General features: G+C 36.9%; 2 protein-coding genes across 2 annotated transcripts in view; one reads left to right on the top strand and one right to left on the bottom strand.

Annotated features, from left to right (window-relative positions):
- LOC131076992 (clavaminate synthase-like protein At3g21360) overlaps window positions 1–25,824 on the top strand; it is a 76,711-nt gene that overhangs the window by 15,539 nt on the left and 35,348 nt on the right. Inside the window, exon 2 of the mRNA XM_058014353.2 lies at window positions 10,504–10,757. Within this exon, the coding sequence (XP_057870336.2) occupies window positions 10,504–10,757 (254 nt within the window). The remainder of the gene's footprint in view (window positions 1–10,503; window positions 10,758–25,824) is intronic.
- Window positions 22,937–25,434, bottom strand: LOC131076993 (uncharacterized). Its single transcript, XM_058014355.2, has 5 exons — window positions 25,274–25,434; window positions 24,908–25,140; window positions 24,248–24,801; window positions 23,696–24,098; window positions 22,937–23,586 (listed from the first exon to the last, which is right to left on the bottom strand). The coding sequence occupies exons 1-5, from the start codon at window positions 25,417–25,419 to the stop codon at window positions 23,054–23,056; spliced, it is 1,869 nt and encodes a 622-aa protein (XP_057870338.2). The 5' UTR covers window positions 25,420–25,434; the 3' UTR covers window positions 22,937–23,053.

Here is a 25,824-nt window from a genome sequence, read left to right as displayed (position 1 = left end):
AAAATATATGCACCAAGAGTGTCAAAGAACAAATCTATCATATTCTAAGAAAATGGAAATGCTAAATAAATCTCCATAGGAAAGGAACTCACTCCAAAATTATAACTCGGAAAGACTTTGCTAAATTCTATTTATCGAAATGTAAATTCCTCTAACTTATATATAAATTAATATTTTATTTTGTTGTGGCTCCAAGAACAAGCACATAGTAACAATTTGTGGTTGCATAAGCAATCATCGAGCAACTTAAACATAGCAGAATTAGACAACTGGAAAAATAAAGTGCATGAAAGCTAACCAAACAGAATCCTCACCAAGTGGGCCCCCTTGGGTGAGTCTTCTGGAGTAAAAGTTACAACAGAAACTAACTATTGAGCTTGTATCAACATGTTAAACATCAAAGACTTAACTATTCCAGCAAGTAAATTAGCTTCTCTATTCAAAATCAATTTAACAACAAAACATGATTTTATCAAGAACAACAACTAACTAACTAGGAAACACGGAAGGGATTTATAACATTCATCCCTACAACCATTTCCACAAGAGCAGCTCCACTTCCTAATATCTAGGTGGAGGCTCTTATTTATAATATGAAATCTAGGAGAACTAAGACAATTAGGACTCTATTTCGTCCTTGAACATCTGTAAATCTTTCCTAGATATGCTCTAACGTCCAACATGACAATTAACAGAACTATTAATGAATCATAACTGCTTCTGAAGATTCCTTAATGAACTGAAACAACTAGTTTCGAGTTGTATCAACCTTTGACATTTTCCATGCCTTGTTGTCCAATCATGTCCATGTTGCCATGCTGCTACAAATGAAGCCTTGTTTCATCACAAAGAGTCTTCCATGCAACTGCATCACCACTATTAGAACAAGCATTCCTATCCACATTTCATGATAACTTAATGCAACACATTTATCAATCATATAAAAACAGTAAATACTTATATTTGCATTCATAAGGTTCGTGATTTTGTCAAAATAAAGGTTTCAAACTATAGGTAACATGATCATCAAAATAGGTCTATAAAGTCAGATAAATCATAATATAAAGTCCCATTAGCAAATATACAGAAGTCCTAAGTATAGCAAAATGTGTGCAAATAAAGGCATAAAACTAAGGCTCATCAGTGATTATAGAGAGTATGTTCAGGTATTGATTTTGTTTGCAAAAAGGTGAGTATAAGATATGACAATTTAAGTGCAAATTGTTTTACTAAAAACCTGATGTATCATGCTTGTACAAAATGTTTTGATCTTTAATATCATTTTGTTTGCAAAACGGTTCGAGGTCAAAAAGTCACAATGTAGAAGGTTGAAACTTTGAAGAATGTTGCAGATTCACTTATTCAGACAACAAGCATGCATAAATTCTATTAATGTAGGGAGCTATGGGCCTTGTTTGTCTTAGCACTTTATTTTTTCAATATTCTCTATTATGCCATTGAATGTAAATATTAAGTAAGAGAATGTTATAACCAATTTGATATTTGTCTTGCAACCCTTTAAGATCATTATAATTTCTTTATTTAATAGTTAGTTGTATATGTATATATCTTTAAGAATCACAGAGAAGGCATACTTGGATGTCCACATGAGGTTAGGGATATTTATACACAATTATTATTCTTTAGCTGACTTGGAATATGTGTAAGGAGCACAATCTAGGAAGAAGCATTGTAATACATCATTGGACACTTCACATGAAATGGAAAGGAAACTATGACAATTTATAATGTTGTAAGATGTGTAAGAAGCATTGATAGCATTATAAGAGGTGAAAGAAAGCATGAATAATGATGTGAGAATTTTTATTTTTATTTTTTCTGCTATTTTGTCTTCTAATGGGTTGTTTTTGTCCACTAGTGAATTTGGACAACCAAGTTCATGAAAAAGGTTTTGAAGCTTCTAGAAAGATACTCTCAACTCCCAAACATATGAGTCGTGATATCTCTTCTATATGTTGACTATGGCTCATGGTTTTATTCCATTGCATTGGAAACTACTTATGATTTTTAAAATTTTCTAGATTTTCTAGATTGTATATATCTATATATTGAGGCTTTGAGATAGTGGTTTGTAATTTTTCTAGGTTGTGTTGTAGTGTTGTCAAAATGTTTTCGGATTGAAAGGGGAAGTTGTACTCTACATTTCAAATTAATACAAGCTTGTATCCTCTTTAGTGATGGGTTTTTTTATCCAATGGGGTTCTCTCCACATATATTAGTGTTTCTGTGGTCTACATGTTTTATTATTGCATTCTTATTTTCATTTCCACTCTATATCATTGGTTAAATAATTTGTAAGCAAAAAGATCTAGTTATTTCTACTATACTTGGATTATCAACAAGAGAAGCTACTATATACAACAATATACAATACTTTGTAGTTGCTAAAGACTGACTTAACATCCACATGATAAAAAGACAAATATATTTAGACACTTTGTAGTTGAATCAAAAGAAAACCACATAGATTTGATAATACAAAAAATCAACTTCAGTCATAAATATCTTTTGTTGGGCATTTATTACAATTCATCATTTGGTTGGTCCAACTAGTTGAGGGTTACATGAGCTCTATTTGGGATTATTTTTTGGACATCCTAGTTGTAGAAACATCTAACATTGCCCTAATAGGAATACAAGTACATCCCACTTATATGCATGTATAGGGTTTGTAGGTATTATAGGTTAAAGCAGTCGAACTACTTATAGGTACTTAGATGTACTTTTAATATTCAATTTGATGCATTTTGTATAGCCTAAACTTAAAATTTGATGTCATGTATAATTAACTTCTTAAAATTTGAATTTCTTTATATACTTTTAAAAAATCGCACATACATACATACATACACACACACACGCTACCCCCAACAAATGACCCTCTGAACTATCATCCCCAAAACATGTTCAAATGTCGCCTATCATCCCCATCCCCCCAAAAAAGAGAATATAAGTTCCATCAAAACATTATGTGGATTAGTGGGAGAATAACCCAATCATGCATCAAATGGTCACTTATTAGTGGATGTATATACAACCCTATTATATGAATGCTAGTTATATGCCAAAGGCTCATCCAAAGTCTCTACACATCTGCTATTATATAATATTATCAGCTGCAATAAAGTCCTATTGACAACCTCCATTTTCCAATTGGCTTTATATTCATTGAACCCAAAACATTTCCAAAACTCTTATTTGAAACAATGGTCTAAGACTCTTAGGCAACCAAAAAGGAAAACATTAGAAAAGAATAATTACTTTGCTTCATTTCCTATTATTGGTTTCATTGCCTAAAAAGGCAAACATTAGAAAAGAATAATTCATTTGCTTCATTTCCTATTATTGGTTTCATATATGGAATCAAAATATGCATTATAGAGATATGCCCATGCCTAGATTTCGGTAAACTTACCACAAAATCCACATAAATGCTTTTCCATGCCCTTGAAGTGCATACAACCTTTTTCCTAATCTTAGGCTTACTTTTACAGCCTCGTTTACATCCTTTAATGAATTTAAATATTTCTTGCTACATATTGGGCCAATATAGATACCTTTGTAAATTGGCCTTAGTCATGCCAACATCTAAATGGCCTGGGACTTTGGAAGTGTGTGCTTCCCTTGTTAATATTTTTTTTGTTTCATATTGGGCCAATATAGATACCTTTGTAAATTGGCCTTAGTCATGCCAACATCTAAATGTCCTGGGACTTTGGAAGTGTGTGCTTCCCTTGTTAATATTTTTTTTGTTTTCTTGCCACACATAGCTTGTCCAACTTTCAGAGCAGCCCATTCGTGAGGTAACAGTCCTTAATATAAATATTCTCGGCCTTCAATTGCCTGAATATTTCCCTAAAATCTGCATCTACATCTTGATAAGACTCTTTTATGAAAGGCTGCTTTGTGACTGGTGATCTAGATAACATATCCACTGCTACATCCATGCTTCTTTTACTGTACTGGGTCTTCAAATAAATTGGTTTAAGAAAATCCATTCACTTACAGTGCCTTGCTTTCTGCAATCTATTTTGTGCTTGCAAATATTGGCGAGATATGTGGTCAATATTTGCAACAGTTTTTTTTGTCTAACAAATAATGCATCCATTTCTTGATTACTTAAACTAATACATACACTTACTCATTAGACACACAATACTCTCTTACTACATAAGAAAAATACCTCTAAATGATATCAAACTGGCTTATGTCCTGACAACAAAACTGTCCCCATAGAAAAGGCACTTGCATATATATATATGGCTTCTGCAAATTAAGAAAAGAGCAAGCATAAATGCAAGCATGATTTTTTTATTTTAAGGACTTAAAAACGCTATCATGTTTGTTACCCTAACGAAAACTCTTAGCACTTTTTTATTTTTTATTTTTTATTGGCAAAGGGCCTAAGCCCATTCTATATATAATATATAAAGAAAATTTACATAAGATTTAGTATAGAAACTTGAGGGAATATATCACCCTCCAAGCCCACAAGAAACTTTGTAAAGTTAGAAGACCAAGTAAGATCTCGACTCAAAGAGATGGCAAAACCGACTGCAACTCAAAGTGATGTATATTTCCATGACCATTGAAATCCAACTTAAAATACCGCTGGCACATGTGAGAGGAGCAAAAAGATATCAAATTCATCGAAATGCCCTTCACTTTGCAACACCACGAGCCAAATGCTCTGAATTCAAAATTAGTCCATCGCATCCCAGCTTACAAATCCTGCACGAAAGTCATCATTGCTAATCATAATAGAGTGTGCTGAAACCAAAAGGAGATCCACCTGTACAAAACACCACATGCACCACATGCACATCATGCAAAATGTGGACTTTAACCCCCAGCGAACGACTCCAACTCAGCGGGAAATGTGAGGAATAGCGGTGAATATACTAAAACATATTACATCAGAAAACACACACCGCTATAATAAACAAAACCAGAATTTCCAAGTTTGGATTGAGATGAACTCAATCATTAGATCATCACACATGAAAAAAATCTTCTGCACAGAAAACACACACATGTTAGATGTCAAACGCTGGATGATGGAAAGCATTTGAGTCAACAATTACACACTCAAAAAGTACGGAATCCTCAGAAACCTCCATATGGGAAATAAATCTTTCCCCTTCAATCAAAAGACATCCCCTATTTGCAAGTAAGTCTGCCAACTGATTAGCTTCCCGAAAGCAATGTAAGATATGGAAGCTATCAATGTGAGAGACAACTTCTTTAACCTCCTTAATAATATATATTATAATCTATGTTCCAACTAGGAGCCTCAAATTTTTTTGAAGTTGTAATGATATTCATCGAATCCCCCTCAATAATCAAATTACTGACCCCTTGGGATACAGCCAATTTGACTCCAAATAGAAGAGACCTAGCCTCAGCAACATTATTAGAACCATCTAGGATCCTAGCATACCCCACCATGAGGACATGACCCTCATTATTTCTAAGCACACAACCAATTCCTGACACCCCTGGATTACCCTTTGCTGCTTTATCAAAATTTAGCTTAATGGCATTCATAGGAGGAGGTATCCATCTCACCTCCTTTCTATTTATTTTATTTCCTGCATTAAACATAAGGCTATCTTTAAAGGGAAGCCTTAAAAGCTTCCATTTACTCAGAATGTCATTATCCCATGAGGTAAAGAGGAAGTCTATTCTCTCGAGTTTCAAAGTATAAGCATTAACTGATTCAGAAATTGCACTTACTCAATCCTCCCTCTAGACTACTGTGCTCCTTCCTAAAAATGTGCCTATTCTTTTCCCACCAAATATTCCACACAAGAATGGCTGGAGCTATTTCCCAAATTATTGCAAAAAAAGAATTGGAAAATAGCTTTGGCCATGCCTCAAAAACCAAAGGTAATGAAGAGTGAAGGGGAGAAGCCCATCCAACATCCCAAGCAGCCACATCCAACAGCCCTAAGCAATGTCACAACCAAGAAGTAGATGATCCGTAGTCTCATGAAATTGACTACAAAAAACACAGTTAAAAGGAGGAGCAATCCTTAAAAAGACAACCTTTCACTTGATAAAATTCTATCCTTAAGAGCCAATCAAGTAAAAGCACCCTCCTTCTGCAAGCCTCCTCCAAACCAACAAAAGGAAAATCTTCTTAAAAATTGGCCCACATTTGGGCTAGTGAGAACCTCGTAACCCTCTTTAACAGTGTAGGAACCTGATTTAGAAGGAATCCAAGCAAGCTTATCCTGAGAGTCTTTATAGAATATCATTCTACCTTTAAGCTCACTTTTTAAAATCTGTTTCTGAATGTCCAAGACAGGTATGTTTTGCGAATCCTTCCACTCAATTGACCACAAACCATTAGCACAAGAGGTAAGAAAATAATTATACACTAAACAGCCCCATGTTGATTTGAGAATGTCCTTTATTTCCTGTAACCCCTGAACATGATCCAATAGAGGAAAACCATTCCAAGAGTCTTCCCAAAATCTGACTGATTTTCCATTGTGAACAAACCAAGTTAAGTTGGGCAAAAATATGTCTCTGCATTTTAATAAAAAATTCCACATTTGAGAACCATTTGGGGGATCCAAAATGGAAAAAATCCTCTCAGGCTCCTTAGAATCTAGATATTTGGCCCTAATGATCGAAGCCCACACTGAACCACTATCTAAATATAACTTCCAGACAAACTTTGCCCCAAGAGCAACGTTTCTATCTTGAAAGTTATGTATACCAGCACCCCCACAAAATTTTTGCAAGCATACTTTCTCCCAGGCTAGTAAATGAATCTTGTTTTTGGAGTCCTTGTTACCTTTCCACATAAATGTTTTTAAATGCGACTCTAACTCCTCCTTAACCTTCCTTGGCATTGGAAGAACAGACATGATGTAGTTGGGGATAGAGGCTAAAACTGACTTAATCAGAAGAATTTTGCCTGCAAGAGATAACCAACAATTTTTCCAGGACACTATCCTATTCTTAACTGAGGACATGTATAGGTGTTGCAATGGTTTAAAAGAAGGGACATCTCGAGAGATAATTACCATATTTGATCCATTAACTACAAGTTCATTTTGCTGTGGGATTGTAATGAGTTGTTTAACCTATGCATTGAATCATCATATCCAGTTATCAATTTGAACCACACAAGTAACTAAAAATCGAAGGTAATATAAGATGAAGGTACAGTCACCTGGAATTTGCAGGTTGGATTGTCCATGCTCACCAAGATCCACTAAATTTATCGTCCATCCAACCATAAGTATGCTCTTTGCTTTGAACTAACTATTCCATTTGGTCATGTGGAAGAGGATGTTGGTAAAGGATCAGTTGTTGAAGGAAATATACTTACTTAATTTGCCATTGATTTTGACTATAATACAAACTGAAGATGGTCAAATCTAATAGGATGCTTGGTCCAAATTCGTCTGGAATCTGAATGCTCCCTTAGTCTAAAGAAGGAAAGGAAAGAGGAGAAACGAAGAGAACTAAATTAGCAAATCAGAAAAGCGTTAGCCCACCAAGAGCGAAAGAGAAAATTACAATTACTCTCAACAATAGATGTTTTCTCATAGCATACTCTTCAAGCTTCAACTTCAAAACTTACATTTCTCCAATGGCAGCTTCAAAAACTTTAAATATGCTGAGTTTGGAGACCACTTCCTCCAATAGAAGCTTCAATAACTTCAAGCTTTGCATATTTAAAGTATACTAGCTGCTGTGAATTTTGTCCAATATGCTAGCTTCACTTACAGCAGTTGGTATACTTTAAATATGCTGAGTTTGGAGACCAGTTCTTTCAATAGCAGCTTCAAAAATGTCAAGCTTTGCATATTTAAAATATACTAGCTGCTGCGAATTTTGTCCTCCAACATGCACGGACTGGAATGCATTTGTTCCCGATAAGAGAGATATTTTTGTATGTCATCCCCCAATGCAGCAATAGATGTTGGTTCATTAAATTGTCGAAACCTTAAGATTTCCCATTCAATTGACCTCAGTTGGTTCTGTCACTGCAAAACTTCAAATTTTAGTTAGATTCTCTTTTTGGGTAAAATACTTTAAAATGCTTTTCTTTTTCCCATGTGTGGTCTTACAAATAGCTTTAGAGAAATGTGAAATTTTTGCTATTAATGTGCATTACTGTGTTTTAAAAATGGATAATGAATAATTTGTGCCACTTAGCCATTTTTGCAATGTGAGTTTTTGTGGTCGGCCTAATTTATGTTAATGTGCTATTATTGGGGAGAAATTCTTGCTATTACCCAAAATATCTCCCATAATACCTTGTTGCATCGCCCTTAACATGTGCATTAACCTTTTCAAGTTCCTTCTCACTAAATTGAGTATTTGTATCTCCATCTGCTATCTACTCAATCACCCCAAGAGCATTACTACTAGCAGAATATGGGCTGTCCTAGACAAGATTACTTGTAAAATGCTGAACAACTCAAAACACATTAAATGATCTAAACATATTTTTATTATCAGAGAGTTATAAAATTCATTTGATAGAGGCCCAAAACAACAAAGAAAGAGACAGCCTGATAACTTCTGTTAGTTGACTTGAAACTTCTCATTTGTGAGAATGATGAAAGATAGGCACCTATAGAGTTTTCTCAAAAACAACTCAGATTCGCAGAAAAAATATATCATGGCAAAAAAGGTTTGAAAGTCACTGAATAGTGCTTATGTGCTAAGTGGGTGACCTTGTGTAGTAATAATTTCCAGTATATATGAGGAAAATTGTTATTAGTGTAATGACAAATGGAGGTCATTTTGATATGACTTACAAAACTACAGATCGAATCTCACCAAAATAAACATTGAATTCATGTAGCAGTTCTATCAAACAGGGTGTTTTCATTGGCCTGATAATTTCTGGCAGTGTGGCAGTGCTTTGGTGGGCAGTGGAAATTGCAGGAAGAACTAGCAGTCAAATGTTCCATAGCTATTTTGTTTTTGGTTGTTTGCGAACAGAAAACTTTGACTCTTCAAAGAAGAGAATGAATGAGGTGAGAAAAATCCACTCACAAAGGAGTACCATTTTATAATTCAAAATTTCAAACTAATAGTCTTACTACGTGTAGAGCTGTTCAGAATCTACTCAAAATTAGTTTAGAGCTCTACACGTTTGGAGCTGTTCAGAAATTATCTACTCATCAGATTAGGGGGGGCCATTGTGTTATTAATATCGGCATACATGGCATATAAACAATGCGATCACAAGCATGGGTTTTAAAGGCAGGGTAATCGTAAAGAATCATTGAGGATAGGGTGGGCATGTCTCGGAATTCCAACCCACTGACTGTCCTTTTCAACATTGTTATTTGTTTTTAATGACAGCTTAAGCAATACATTACATTGTCACTTTGACTATTCTCAATAGTGAGCTGTTTCAGAATTATCTGTTGAGGTTCCAAATATAACATGGATATTGGTGGACATAACACACAAAGAGTACGGTTGCAGCAAAAGATGAAGATGGGCTCTTCATGGCCAGTATGAGAAGAAACTCAGTATTTGAACCTCTCAATTATGGAATTCTTTTATAACAATTAGTTTACTGGTTGAAGAAAAGGGGAGAACGATATTGAATAGGAGCCTGAATGCTGTCAATGCCAAGCTGAAAAGAAAAAAGGTATTAATTCCCTAATTTGTATAGTAAATGGCTGTCACCTTATAGGGACTTTGAGCTAAGGTAAGGCATAGGCACGTGTTATTCTAAGTGTTACAACAGTCACATCCTTATTTCTCATCTCTTGGATCAAATTCCAGCATCTCAAATTCATTCCTCGGCTGCAAATGTAAATGGACTGAGAACAGGAATGTTACATCCAACATTTCTGTGAATCAATGGCTAAAATCCAACCTCAATTTTGTAATTATCCTTCTTCAGATTCAAGGAAGGAAAGTCCTTAGTTTCTTACAGAATTGCGTATGGGTCGTAATTACACTCTTACAAATAGCTTGACTATTTTCTAGATTTCAATCAGTATGCTAATTATCCCCGGTGCCTTGGACTGTTAGTTTAAAATTCAGATAAATGGCTGCTGTTATATAATATAGACATGCTGTTGGTTATGTTGAGTTTCTTGATCAAGCTCAAGAATGGTTCATGTCTTAAGTTGTTTTGGTAGTCTAATCACCTGTATTTGTTAGTTAATTTGGCCATGGGATTTTTTTATTTGATTTGTCAATCCGTGTCTAAACATTATTAGAATAAACCACAAGCTTGCGTATGCATTTTGACCATATTTCTTCATGATATAATACAAACCCTCTTTTTATCTGATCAAAATAATTAAGAAAACTATAAGTAATTCAAATGGATTTAAGGTATGTAAAAAATTATAATTGAGTTGAACTTTTTTATCTTAACCCTTTGCCACACAGTTCTTGTTTAAATCCTATATTTATTTTAGAGTATCAGTCTGACTTCAATTTTTGTTCACATTGCACATTACTTATTATTGTTGTCTTCTATAGGTACTGGAATATCCTGCAAAATTATTTTTCTATTGTGAAGTGGAGCCTGCAAGTGGTGGAGAAACTCCAATTGTTCTGAGCCATCTTGTATACCAAAAAATGGCATATCAATTCCCTGAGTTTGTCAGAAAGTTGGAAGAGCATGGTTTGCTTTACATTCGTGTTATAGGAGAAGATGATGATCTCTCATCTGCAGTTGGCCGTGGGTGGCATTCCACATTTTTGACAAAGGACAAGGATGAAGCTGAAAAAAGGTTTGAAATGCTGTAATCCTCCCACTACTGTTTTTTGCCCCTTTAGAATGCCTGTGAAGCAAGGTGAGTAAGATGTATTCTACAGTCCTAAAAGAACCTTTGAATTTGAACTGTTACTTGCTATCTTTAGACTTGATATGACCCGAATTACATCATATAAGTCATTAAAAACCAGCTAGGAAACCATTCCCATTCATATAGTCAAAATGACTAAGATGTAACCTGTAATACTCTCTAACACAATTACAAGATTTGGATTCTGCACAAACTTGGTGGCTGATTTTGAACTTGGATTTAAACTTGGCACAAAAACCTGACACAGACTGGGCAATTTGAAAAAGAAAAACATGATATGTAGATATTTGAAAGGAAGCACATGTTTTTCCATGCACTCTTCTCTAAATCAGCTCTAAAGACAAAAAATTATTGGTGGAGAAACTCCAAGTCTTTTAAGCCATCTTGTGTACCAAAAATCGGCAAATCAATCCTAACTTCAGAAATTTAGAGGAGTCTGATTTCCTTTTCATTAGTGTTTTGGGAGAAGGTGATGATGCTCACCTTGAATTGGTTGTGAATTTCATTCAATTTTTTTAATAAAAGGATAAGGATGATGCTGAAAAAGGTTTGACATGCTCTAGTTCCCCCACTATTGTTTTCTAGCTCCTTTAAAATGTCCGTTGAGAAAGGTAATAAAAAAACAGCAAATACCAGTCCTACAAGAACCATCGAATCTGAACTATTACTTGTTATATGAAGACTTGATATGACCCTAATTGGATCATTGAAGTCAGCAAATATTAGTTGGGCTTTCAATCACATCCAATCAATTAAAACAACTAAGATGTAACTTGTAATAGTCTCTAACATAGTTACCAGACTCAAAGATGGAAGAAACTCGGTGGGTGATTTTGGACTTGGACTTAAAATCAACACAAAATCATGACACAAACTCAAAAATAAAATAAAAATAAAAAATGATATCATAGATATTTTATGGAACCACGTGATTTTTTTTTGAGTTTTTCTCTAACTCAATTTTGAAGTCATAAAAAAATAGTCAATTACAGGCTACTTTGCTCACATAGACTATTATACATTAAACAAATGAGTAGAAAATTGAATTTAGATGAAGGAAACTTTTACATATAAAATTATTCATAGCTGTTTTGTATGTACAAAGCTCATTGACTAGGTTATCCACGGCAACAAAAGGAAAAGGCACATCACTCAGTCATGAACTATAGTAAAGAGGATCTAGTAACACCTAACCTAGCATCACTAGGTCTAACATTACAAGCTCTACAATGGCTCTCGTACTCATATCTCAGATAGTTCCTCCATGCTGTCACAGGCATGATACCTCTGCATGTGTCAACGATATCTAAGGGATTTTCTCACACTCTCCTATTCCTCTATTGCTACAATTGTCTCTAACTCATGCTTACTGATCAAACCATGCATAGTCATCCTTAATAAACATTGGAGGCTCACTATTGGTGATCAAATTTGATAGTGGATCAACCTCCTCTAATTCATTGAGAGATAAATAAAAGAACATCATTTTCTTTTGATGGAAGCAAAGGTTGAAATAAACATAAACAAGATAGTTCAACTTTTGCACCATTAATCTATTCCTCTTCTTGAATTGTATGTGCCCAAACATACTTCAATTGTGATTGCATCCTTATTGGCTAAATGGTTGGCTCAAGACCCATATGACAATCGGCAAAAGGTTTTGCACCTTAGCACCAAACCTCTCCCACCATGAATATGAAATGAGAAAAAAGGGTGAAACATAACTCAATCTCACTATTTAGCAATAATGCAAGAAATCTGCATCCTTAATAAACCTTTATCTAGTTGCAATGTCATAAGAGTTGTGTTACATATATCTTATGAACAAATCCCTTTGTGCAAGTTTGAAGATCTTGATCTTGAAGATGATTGTTGCTCTAATATGAGAGTTTGCTTCCATCCTCTGTATGACTATATAAATCCCACTCAAAAACCTTCTCATCGACCTTGAAATTTGAGCAATATTGAAATGCTAGATTCAAAGATACCCTACCACATTATTAAATTGTGAAGCTATTGGTGCCATCATTGATTAATGTCTTCCCATCATAGAAATGAGACTTGGACTTGATACAAACTCGGCAAGGGTAACTCGACTTGGGACTTGGGACTCGACAAAAAACCTCAGTAGAGACTTAGCAAGTGAAAAACCCAAGAAATTTAGAGATTTTTAAGGATTTAAAATTTGTTTCATGCACTCTTTAATAAATAAACCATAAAGACATAATAACATCATCAAATAGAAGCTAATTTGATCACATACACAAATATACATCGATCACATAAGAATAAACACAAATTGTAGTTGAAGGAAATAGCACACCTAGATATATTAATATTGTCAAATGTATACAAAACTCATGGAATATGAAATCCATGACATCAATTGTTCCAAACAAATATCAAAACTGTTAAGTTTATTTAAATTATGTGATCAAGAGTATAGAAGAGATGAAGATATAGTCTGGAATTAAATTTGAACTGCAGTAGTGCGAATGGAAAGGAAGCACAACACTTATTAATTTCAGCATATTGTCATCCTCCTCCTTGTATGCATGTAATATATACGTAGAGAAGAGATATGTCTTCCCACGTGGGAAGACACATCTCTCCCTACAGACCACTCATAATATCACAGCACGTTTAACAAACAAATCGCTTGTTTGACTGATCGCGATATATTATAAATCGTTTAATCCCATCCCGTTAACATGAGGGGGTGTGACCGGTGGCATAAAATAACATTCCCAGCCCGCTAACATGAAGGGATGTGACCGGTGGCAATCACCATAATGAATTTTATTTATTTATTGTTAACATATATACTAATATGTTAACATGTATGCATTGGAATGAAATTGTACGACCGACGTTACAAGAATTAACACTCCCTCTTAGCTAGGGAGGACATGTTTCATGTTAGAGAAAACATCACAATTCATCCATTGATTGTGAAGAGAAGAGATATCACACCATAGTGATATTCAGAGATATGGTTCAACAATGAATATCAAGTCTCATGATACTCACCATTACTCATAGTTATCAAGTAAGGTATGTGCACTGGCATCAAGTCACATGATGCCTGTTAGCCGCATTATTGTACACGGGAATAAGACTAGTTAATTATGTGTAATTGTTTTGGTTAGTTGGCAACCGAGGGGTGGTAGTTGTAGTGCGACGGTTGGCCCTCGCACCCCCTCGATATCCTTATATACTTCCGAATGTAACTTGTAAGAGACGACTATGCAGAATAATAACACCATAGATATCAAACAAGTATAAGAGATGTTATTCCATTCATAGTCGTCTCTTACAAGTTACATTCAGAAGTATATAAGGATACCGAGGGGGTGTGAGCGCCAACTGTCGCACCACAACTACCACCCCTCGGTTGCCAACTAACCAAAACAATTACACATAATTAACTAGTCTTATTCCCGTGTACAATAATGCGGCTAACAATGCCTACCATACTGATAATGATTCATGGCATTTCCACAAATATTATGTCCATAATATTCACCATGAAGATCTCTATCATAATTATGATTTATTTAATGATACCAACCTACTGATATCTACCATAATGCCTTAGAGATATATACAATCATGACATGTCCACAGATATCAAGTCACATGATATCCTTCAAGATAGATAAATTGATAATTGTAAAATCGTCACCTTACAATATCAATTTGAAACAAGTGTTCATTATTGAAAAGTCATCACCCTTCAATAATGTTCACAAGGGGCCCATGAAGTCATGGAGTCACACACATGACAAATAAAAGAGTTTACACATTAAACATCTTAAATATATTAGTATATCAGAATAAATGAGACTATCTCAAATTAAATAACATTTTCAACCATACCAAGTTTATCTCTAAAGTGTTCAATCTTGATCTTGAGAGAGGCTTGGTAAGAATGTCTGCAATCTACATTCCTTTCTACCATATCTCGAACATAGTGATAAGGAATCTCAATGTGTTTAGACCTGTCATGAAATACTGGATTCATTGAAAGCTTGATGCAACTTTGATTGTCACAATAGATGTAGTAGGATTTAATGGCTGACCAAACAGTCCTACAAACAATTTCCGGAGCCATACTGCTTCTCTTGCTCCCATGGAGGCTGCAATGTATTAAGCTTCTGTAGAACTTTGAGCAACTAAAGACTGTTTTCTGCATATCCATGAGATCATTCTTGATCCAAAACTGAAGCAACATCCTGATGTGCTTTTCCTGTCAACTATGCTACTAGCCCAATCAGAATCAGTGAATCCATGTAGGTCAAGGTCTACATGTTTATATTTCAAACCAAAACCAATGGTTCCTTGAAGATATCTCATAATATGCTTTGCAGCAACAAGATGTATTTCCCTAGGTTCACACATGAACTGACTTAGTGTATTAACAACATAACATATATCAGGTCTTGTGTTTACCAAATACATCAGAGATCCAATAATCTGTCTATAGAGAGTAGGATCTGCAAACTCTGATTTTGCAGCTACTTCCTTTAGCTTGTGCAGATTTGTCTCCATAGGTGTGGTCATGGATCTACAATCCATCATTCCAAATCTCTTGAGTATATCAAATGGTGTATTTTCCTTGATTAAGGATTATACCATTTGCCTGTTGCCAAACTTCCAATCCAAGGAAGTAGTGAAGAATTCCTAAATCCTTCATATCAAACTCAGAGGCTAATTCTTTCTTACACCGAGAAATACGATTATCCTCTCCTATGATTAGTAGATCATCAACATAAAGAATAAGAATTAATAATTCACCATTGATTACTTTGTAGTAGAGATTTGGATCTGCTTCATTCTTGGTAAACCCTAATTCCAAGAGATAGTGATCAATTCTTTCATACCATGCTCTGGGGGCCTGTTTAAGTCCATATAGGGCTTTCTTTAATCTGCAGACATGTGATTCAGCCTTATGAATCACAAAACCTTCAGGTTGTTCCAAATAAACTTCTTCAATCTTACCATTCAGAAAAGCAGTTTTAACATCCATTTGATGGACTTTCCATCCTTTAGATGCTACAATAGCCAAAACTGCTCGGACAAAAGTGTATTTGGCAACAGGAGCAAATGTCTCTTCATCGTCAATGCCTTCTTTCTATGAGAAATCTCTGGCAACAAACCTTGCTTTGTGCTTCTCAATGGTGCCATCTACACAATATCCCATACATCATTTTTCAGAATTGACTGATACTCTTCTGACATAGCATCTTTCCAAACTTGATGCTTAAGAGCATCTCCAACACAAGAAGGTTCTGCATCAATGGTCTCACTCATCAAGGCAGCATAACTGGAAAATAGGTTAGGTCTCTTACTTTCTCTGAAGGTCCCCTTAGGAGCAGCATAATTTTCAGCTTCTTGAAGCATCTTTTTAGCCCAAAGTGGTCTCTTCGTAGTTTCGGGATACTGTTCTTCCAAAGGTAAGTCTTGAACTTCATGCTCAACATTTTCAGGGGTCTCCCTCTGAATCTCAAGGGTGGGATCCTCATCCATGCTTGTAGGAGGATCTTGGTGTTCTAATTCATTAGACCTTTTGGACCTCCTAAATGCTATGTCTTCTTCAAAGATGACATCTTTGCTTAGTTCAATTTGTCTTTGTTCAGGTATGTATACTCTGTAAGCCTTAGAGGTTTCACTGTACCCAACAAATACCCCTTTCTTTCTAGAAGGTTCTAATTTTGATCTCTTTTCTTTGGGAACATGAATATAGACTGGACACCCAAAGATCAAGAAGAGAATGAGGACATCTATTTTGAATGTACACAGCTGTCCTAGATGCTTCAGCCCAAAATGACGTTTCTATATTTTGGTCAAACAACATAGCCCTAGTAGCTTCTACTATAGTCCTATTCTTTCTTTTAGCTACCCCATTTTTTTGTGGGTTATAAGGTACAGTTAACTCCCTCTTAATCCCAACATTTATACAATAATCTTTAAATATATCAGAAGTCTATTCCCCCCCATTGTCTGTTCTTAAGGTTATGATTTTCTTACCTGTCAGTTTTCTGCAAGAGCTTTGAATTCCTTAAATTTAGAAAGGATTTTTTCAAACTCTTTGTACCTCAAAAAATATATCCAAGTCTTCCTAGAATAATCATCTACAAATATTACATAATATAAAAATCCTCCTAAGGAAGGTACAGACATGGGTCCACATAAATCAGAATGAACTAATTCTAATACATTTTTGGTTTTACTGTTGCTAGAATTGAAAGACCCTTTAGTATTCTTTCCCAAGGCACACCCCTTGCATGCTCCTTCAGAACTGTGACTTAGCTTGGGTAAGCCAATCACCATCTTCTCTATCTTAGGTAGGGCATGGAAATGAAGGTGCCCTAATCTTCTGTGCCAAAGTTCATTCGAATCTGGAGTCTCATGAATCAAGGCTTGAGGTGGAGTGGTGCAAAGTCTGTGGAGGCTCCCTTGTCTTACTCCAATGGTGTGGGCTTTCTTGATGGTGGAGTTCTTTGGCCAAGCAAGCACCTTTCCTTCCATTAAGGTTAATCTGTAACCCTTATCTTCAAGTGCAGAAACTGAGACAAGGTTTCTCTTTATACCAGGTACAAATAGAACTCCAGTCAGTTGTAGGGATATGCCTCACTTTAGGTTGATATTGCAGGTTCATATTTCCATAATTGGATAATTTGAGTCATCACCAATTGTCACTTCTTCATTTGAATTTTCCACAAGTGTATCTAGGTGCTCACGAAATCCAGTGATGTGTCGAGATTCTCCATTGTCAATCACCCATGAGTTGGAACTGGAGGTGACTTGACTAGAGAGGGTTGAGTAGAAGACTAGTCTCTCAGAATCACTCCCTTTCTTAACTTCTACCATTGAAGCCTGTTGCTTGATCCTGTCTGGACACTTCATTGCATAGTGCCCATATTGGTCACATCCGAAACATTATACTTCAGAAATGTCTCTCTTCTTCTTTGATGACCTCTTTCCATTTGAGTCGTTGTCCCTCTTTCTCTTAAAGTTCTTCTTTCCTTTCTTGTGGGAATTAGAGTTTAGAACTTGAATGTCCTCATTACCATTGTTTTGTTTTACTCCTCTTGTGACAAGCCGAGATTCCTCTTGAATGCAATCGGTTTTCAATCTATCAAACTTAGGAAATTTAGAACGAGCACTGATTCCTTGAATGAACGATTCCCATGAGGTAGGAAGTCCATTTAGGGCCATCATGGCAAATTCTTTGTTGTCTACTATATGTCCAATAGTGGATAGTTGATCCCTAAGCTCAATGATCCTCAAGAAATAGGATGTAACTATCTCTCCTTTATTCATCTTTATATGGTGTAGTTGATTCTTCAAGGTGAGAGCCCTGCTAGTGTTGTTGATTTCATAAATGTCAGCTAGGGCTTTGAACATCTGAAAAGCCGTCTCATATTTAGAAATAACTGGCACAATGTGGTCTCTCACTGAATCCACAATTATCTTAAGAGCCTTCTCACTGTCCTTGCTCCACTAAATTTTCTCTGTATCATCAGAGGGTTCAGGAATTTCACTTTTGACATGGGAGTCAATTTTATTTTCCTTCAAAACAAGCATGATCCTAAATTTTCAAGATACAAAATTTGATGCTCCATCTAGTCGATCTTCAAACCTAACTCCGGTTGCCATTAGGATTATAGGAATGTGATCTACTAAGAGCCGGGTGAATGTCTATATGATCATTACAAAATTTAATTGATCTTCCTTAACATAGCTCTGATACCATGTTAAGTTTATTTAAATTCTGTGATCAAGAGGATAGAAGAGATGAAGATATAGTCTGGAATTAAATTTGAACTGCAGTAGTGCGAATGGAAAGGAAGCACAACACTTTAATTTCGGTATATTGTCATCCTCCTCCTTGTATGCATGTAATATATATGTGAATGAGAGGGTACGTAGAGAAGAGATTGTTGTTTGTAACTAGGCTAAGAAAAAGGGGGATTCGGATTGCCTAAGGCAACATCTAAATCCCTAAAGGGTTGGCCCTATTTAGGAACACGCTATCTTCTTTGGCGTGAAGGGTCCAGCACTGCACGTTACCCTTTGGCAAAAGGGCCTAGCCCTTTAGGGATTCGGATGTTGCCTTAGGCAATCCGAATCCCCCTTTTTCTTAGCCTAGTTACAAACAACACTCCCTCTTAACTAGGGAAGAAAAAGAATACATAATCAGAACCTTTAGAGTTCCATCTAGCACACAAGCATAGAATGGATCTAGCACACAAGCATAGAATTACATCTTCCACCTAGCACACAAACATAGGATGGTTCTAGCACACAAGCATAGAAAGTGTAATACACAAGTGGGTCTTTACATAATTGCAATTTTCCATCTAGCACACAAGCATAGAATGGAACCTTCCATTCTTGCACACAAGCGAAGAATGGACATTGGCTGAGAGCACTCACTGCATAACAGGTGTCAGGTCTAGTGTTAACTAGATACATCAAGGATCCAATCAATTGTCTGTAGTTGTACTCAAGTGTATCTACAAAATAGAGTTAGCCGCAAACATACTCAATCTTTCAAGTCAGTTTCCATAGGAGTAGACATAGGTTTGCAATCCATCATTCTAGATCTTTTCAAAACATTAATCGATTTAGTTAGATCTTTGTCATACTTCTAATCCTAGAAGGAAATGCATAAGACCTAAAAAAAAAGCTTACTGAATATTGTCAATTCTTCCATCTAGTATTTACTAAGGATTGTAGGGAATGTAGGACTCCCTCTTAATCCTTGATATGAGATACATAATATAAGAATCCTATTAGGGAAAACCATCATAGGATTTTCATAAATCAAAAGAATGCTAAATTTCCTTTTCCTTTACTTTTACTTTCTACGAAGGGAACCATAGCATAATGACATATCGTCAATCATCTCTTTAAGTAAGGAAATGAGCTGAAAACTTGTATAGGCTCTCATGCCTATTCCAAGCTCCCTCTGAAGCATAATAGTTTAAGACTTACTGACATCAATATTAGAATCAAACATGATTAATAATAGCATGAACATGATACAAGCATATATAAACTTATCTCTTTTACCCGCGTTCTTAAGTTGTTTCATGAATCTTTGGTGGCTGAGTGGCCTTTGGCTCTTGCCATCTACCTTCAGCTTAGTGAGGATGCTCAGAATGTTGGCATAGCAACCAAAGTTGTTGATGGTCAAACAATGTGCATGACGGTGAACTTTCTAAATAGCCTACACCCTTTAACCCTTAGAATTACCTCATGACGTGAAGCTGAAATGTCAATACTAAAATCATACATGATTTAATGACAACAAAATTTATTCAACCATATGAATACTTATCTCTTTCTAGGTTGGTCTTCTACCAACGTTCTGGCTCAGTATTGGAGCTTCCAGCCATACTGAAGTATCTAGCAAAGATGGCTACGTGGCTTTCGGCCCTCGCCATTGCTCATCGTCTAACTCCATCTTGGTGGCGTCAACATGCCAAGCCACCAAACGCTTTTACTGAATCGACAAACGATCAAGAATGTCGACCACTCACTGTGATCATATTCTGTGATTGCCAATTTCTTATATTGCGACCCATTCAAGTGCGAATACAACGAACTCCTTTTGGGGTTCTTGTGCATACAAACACCGTGAATATGGCTCTCAGCAAGCACTGTGGCAGTGACCATCCTTCCAATTCTGAATGACTATGACGAGGCAAATACTGCGGACATACCCCTGTGATCATACACGGATACACCCTACGATCAATGAGATCACCGTGAGTAACTTGCGATCACCACCTTTTGCGATCTTCGTGTATCGAGATGAGTCTCCATACGCCCCTCGATGCACTGTAATTATTGATATCACCTTATGGTAGATGCGGCCTCCATGTGTGAATACGCCTGCTACGATCACCACTGCGACCTTGATGCCTCCACGACTCCTGGCAAATACGATAACTCCATCACGACCCAAATCTGGTTCGAGCTTCCACCTTGTCGCGATTAAATGATCAGCTCGGTGATAAAAAATGCGAATATTCCCATGGTGATCACGGTGCGGATTATAAACATGTTTGTGGACACCTCCCTGTTGCGTGACTATAACCATCCATGGCTCACACTGTGAACACGTTGCAGATGCAAATGCGAATACACCGTGAAAATCACTAACACGGTTACTGCGATGATCCCGCGATGATTTGGATATACCCCAATGTCCATTGCGAATACTTCGTGAATACTCTGCGACCAACGAACACGGGGCTGCGAAGCCACGGCCACCATGCGGATAATGCAAATGCAATCCTCCGCAAACACAAGGACTATGAGTACCTTGCGACTGCAACTCGCTCAGGCCGCATCCGACTAAATCTGCAATTTAGGAAAGCCGTAGCTTTGATACCATGTTGACTTTCAGACTGTGCTTGTTCACCGCAAGCAAACATTAGATTGTTGCCTTCCCAACCATAGACGATAAGGTCTTATCGTCACCCCCAAGCACAAGTTCGCTTACTGCGAATTGCATGTATTCATTGTGTATGAAAGACTACAAGACAATTGAATATGTATGAGGTAAGGCTACCTAAAAGACCTCAAGTCGGCCTTACTGATTTGATGCCAAGAATAGGGTCAGTCCTATTTAATTATAAGTTACTAATTAGGGCCAGACCAATACCTTTATATTAAACATATACGCTGCGCATTTTATGGAGAATTGCTAAGGCCGAAAGGCCAATTAGCAATTCCAAGACTAGGTCGGCCCTCGCTAGGGATCCGACCTAGCTACATGTCAACAGAGATGTCTTCCCATGTGTAATATATATGTGAATGAGAGGGTGTGTAGAGAAGAGATGTCTTCCCATGTGGGAAGACACATCTCTCCCTACGTACCACTCATAATATCACAACATGTTTAACAAACAAATCGCTTGCTTGACTGATCGCGATATATTATAAATCGTTTAATCCCAACCTGTTAACATGAGGGGGTGTGACCGGTGGTATAAAATAACATTCCCAGCCCGCTAACATGAAGGGGTGTGACCAGTGGCAATCACCATAATGAATTTGATTTATTTATTGTTTATTGTTAACGCATATACTAATATGTTAACATGTATGCATCGGAATGAAATTGTATGACCGACGTTGCAAGAATTAACAAAAACAATAACTAGAAGTCTATGGCTCAAAGGAGCCTATAACCCTCCTACGAAGGCATCTAAAGTAGATCCTGTTGTGACATTTTCACACATCGCCCCATTGCAAATGGGGACCCCCTACTTTTTAGACCCTATCGGTCTTTTGGTTTTTGATTTTTGGAGTCTTTTTGCGGCAATCTCGTCCATCTCTCTGAGTTTGCAAGTGAGTGGGGTCAATATGATCAAGCCTACAACTCGTTTCAGCAATTTTGGTTAAGTATAGGGCTCATTTTGTCAATTTTAGGGTTTCTATCTTTAGTCCTAGATTTTAGGGGTTTCCTTTTAAGGTTTTCGAAAACTGAAAGTTGCAATGGAGTCAGGACCCTCTAAGGAACCGGCAGGTGAAATTTGAGCAAATTCTGAGCAACTTTCTATTTTTAGAAAGTTCCTATTTTTTAGGGATTTCACTGCCTCCTGGAATGTCTTCATTTCACCGAAAATCAAACTTACTATTTTTAGTAAGTTTGTATTTTTAGAAGTGTCCCTGCATCCTGTTTTGTTCTAACACTGACATTTTGAAAGAGTTTCTATTTTTGGAAAGTTTATTTGTGACAAGTCCTTGCAGGCCGACACTGAAGACTAGATATCAAAGAAACAGGACTCGGACTCGGTGTGGACTCGGCAAGGGTGACTCGACTCGGGACTCGGGACTCGGATCGGCCAGGACTCGGCAGGACTCAGCAAAGTGAAAAACCCAAGAAATTTAGCGATTTTTAAGGATTTAAAACTTGTTTCATGCACCCTGTATTAAACAAACCTTAAATACACAATAACATCATCAAATAGAAGTTAATTTGATCATCATCACATACACAAGTGTCAAGTATATATCAATCACATTATGATTAGTATAAATGCAAATTATAGCTGAAGCAAATAGCAACCAATAACCATAGATATATAAATAGTGTCAAATGTAAAAATATTACAAAACTCATGGAATATCAAATCCATGACATCAAAATTCAAATGTTCCAGTTCCACACATATATCAAAAGTAAAACAACTACAAGTCTATGGCTCAGAGGAGCCCGGGTCCTTCCTACGAAGGCATCTAACCCTAAGGTAGGTCCTGGATGCATCAGCAGCCATACTCTCTGCCCGTGACTCCACTCTACCCTCACAAACATCAGCTGTGTCTGGCTCTAGCTCTGGCTCTGGCTCTCCTCGCGCTCTAACCTCCTCCTCTGCCATGGCTACAACCTCCACCTCTCTATCTACCTGGTCGATCCAATCTAAGTCCTCATCACCAAAGATAGGATCTGTAGCCTCACTGATCCACTCAGATTCTAGATCAACCTCCTTTAGCGTGATCAGGGTGCTGTCATGGTCCATAACTTGTTTGTGTCTAAGACGGAGGTTGTAATGAACAAAGACTAGATCATTCAACCTCTCCACAGACAGTCTATTATGCCTCTTGGAGTGTATGTGCTCAAACATACTCCAATTGCACTCACAACCGGAAGCACTGCATGGTTGGCTCAAAATATGAATGGCTACCTGTTGAAGATTTGGTGTTTTAGGACCAAACATCTGCCACCACCTATCTGAGATGAGAAAAAGGGAAAAAAAATCAGCCTCATTTAATAATTAATAACAAATTGAATAACATATAATTAAAATTATGCTCTTAATTTCTTAAAATATACAATTTACCTGCCTGCATTTTTGTCCGATTTTCTTTGCAAAACAGACGAGAGAAGACCTCCCCTTCAACATTAGAAAAAGCCTCTAGGTCCTGGACTATACTGCTGCTATGACCAGGTGACATTCGCTCTATCACTGAGTAGAGCCCACTAAGAACCTCCTCATCCGCCTTGAAATCAGGGCGGAATTGGAATGTCGGATTGAGGTAATAAGCAGCTACATGAAGGGGCCTATGAAGCTGGGTCTGCCATCTCCTGTCAATGATATCCCAAATGGGATGATACTTACTCTCATCCCCTTCATAGGCAGATCGGATGCCCTCCTTGGCCCTATCCATGCCCTCATATATGTAGCCCATTGCGGGCTTCTCCCCGTCAGCAACACGTAGGAGAACTACCAAGGGCTCAATGAACTGCAAATATTGTGAAACAATATGTAATATCAGTTAATGTAAGTGTGAAATTGTGAATGAAAATAAGCAGATAAAAGAAAAATACGAATAAAAATAAAAACTTAAAACTTAAAACATAAGGTAGAGATTAGAATGCTTAAAAATTTTACCTTCACGATCTCAGCACAAGGGGTCCAAAAGCCTGGCTCATCAAAAATGTAATCTGCAACATCAACTCCTGCAGCACTCATAGCATAGGATGAGGAAGTCCACTCCTCACCAACAAGCATACATCTCAAAGCTACCTTACTACGAATCAAGGATTGCAGTGTGATGAAGTTAGTGGCAAATCTAGTGATTCCAGGACGAGCCAACTCCTTCTGCCCCGTGTATTGCCTCATTAAGTTAAGGACCCATGCATGATTGTATACAAATTTGCAAATATTTTTTGCCTTCTCTACACATGTCTTGATCCATGCAATCTTACCAATGTCCTCCAACATGAGGTCAATGCAATGGGCGGCACATGGAGACCAAAATATAGATGGGTGCCTCTCCATCAAAAGTTTACCTGCAGCAACATAATTTGTTGCATTATCGGTCACCACTTGTACTACATTCTCCTCGCCCACTTCATATATGACCTCCTCTATAACCTCACATAGGTAAGTGGCATTTTTAGAATGTGCGGAAGCATCAATGGACTTCATGAACATGGTGCCACCTGAAATTTGAAAACAAAGCAAAAACAGTGATCAATGATCATTCAATAAATCTCAACTCAAAAAAAAAATACGAATCATTTAATAAAATTCAAGTTATTCAATCACCTGCAAAAGAAACAAGAAAATTTAGGAGCGTCCGATTTCTCCTATCAGTCCAACCATCGGTCATGATGGTGCAACCCTTCTTCTTCCATATCTCTCGATGTTCCTCTAATGTGGCTTTTACATCAGCCACCGATTCTATCGAAATTGGGCCACTTAACTCGGAATCAGAAGGGGCTTTGAAACCCGCCCCACAAATAGCAATGGCATCAACCATGTTTTGCCAATAAGGAGACCTATCACAAATAAATTAAATAAGATAAGTATAAAATTATAAATATTAGAGTCTTAGACAAAGTCACAAAACAAACTAAGAATATTAACAACTTAAAAACTTAAAACAATCAAATAAAAACTAAAAGGAATTACTTGGCTGCGAAGAATGGAATATTGCAATAAAACCAAAATCTTCCAATTGCACCTTTAGCCTTATTGTGTACCTCTTTGTTCCAAGCCATGCTCTCAAGTGAAGGTTGGGCACCAGGAGTAGTGCGTAGCTCAAAATATGAATCCATCCTAGATTTACGAACTCTAGGACCAATGGTTGGAGTTGCACTGATACTCCCACTAGCACTGACACTACCGGCAAAAGAAGCACTAGCACTCCCACTAGGACAATATGGAGGCATGGAAGAGGCCTCTCCAACACAACCAATGCTAGTCTGAGCCAACTCCTCCCTTTGCCTCTTCTTTATTTCTTTTTGAGTCTCAAATGTGTCTAATAGCACTTGGCACTCACAAATAGCCTGAGGAAGTGCTTTTGTGCAAGGCTCTGCATCATGGCCACGTATGCCGACAAGGTGGTATTTCAATCTATTTATACCTCCATGAAAGATTGTTTTGCAAAATTTACATTTTGCCTCTCCTTTTTTTTGCCCAGGGAAAAGGTTCTGTATATTTCCAGGCTGGATCTTTTCTAC

This window comes from Cryptomeria japonica, chromosome 6, assembly GCF_030272615.1.
Source record: "Cryptomeria japonica chromosome 6, Sugi_1.0, whole genome shotgun sequence".
Classification (NCBI taxonomy): Eukaryota; Viridiplantae; Streptophyta; class Pinopsida; order Cupressales; family Cupressaceae; genus Cryptomeria; species Cryptomeria japonica.
The sequence above is the reverse complement of the archived record's forward strand: the minus strand, read 5'-3'. Positions and strand labels throughout refer to the sequence as shown.

Excerpts from the sequence above, each read along its gene's own strand:
- LOC131076993 (XM_058014355.2), bottom strand. The coding sequence starts at position 25,419 with ATGGATTCATATTTTGAGCTACGCACTACTCCTGGTGCCCAACCTTCA. Across the intron at positions 25,141-25,273 it reads ATTCCATTCTTCGCAGCCAA|GTCTCCTTATTGGCAAAACA; the intron begins GTAATTCCTTTT and ends TATTTGTGATAG. Across the intron at positions 23,587-23,695 it reads TCGGACAAAAATGCAGGCAG|ATAGGTGGTGGCAGATGTTT; the intron begins GTAAATTGTATA and ends TTCTCATCTCAG.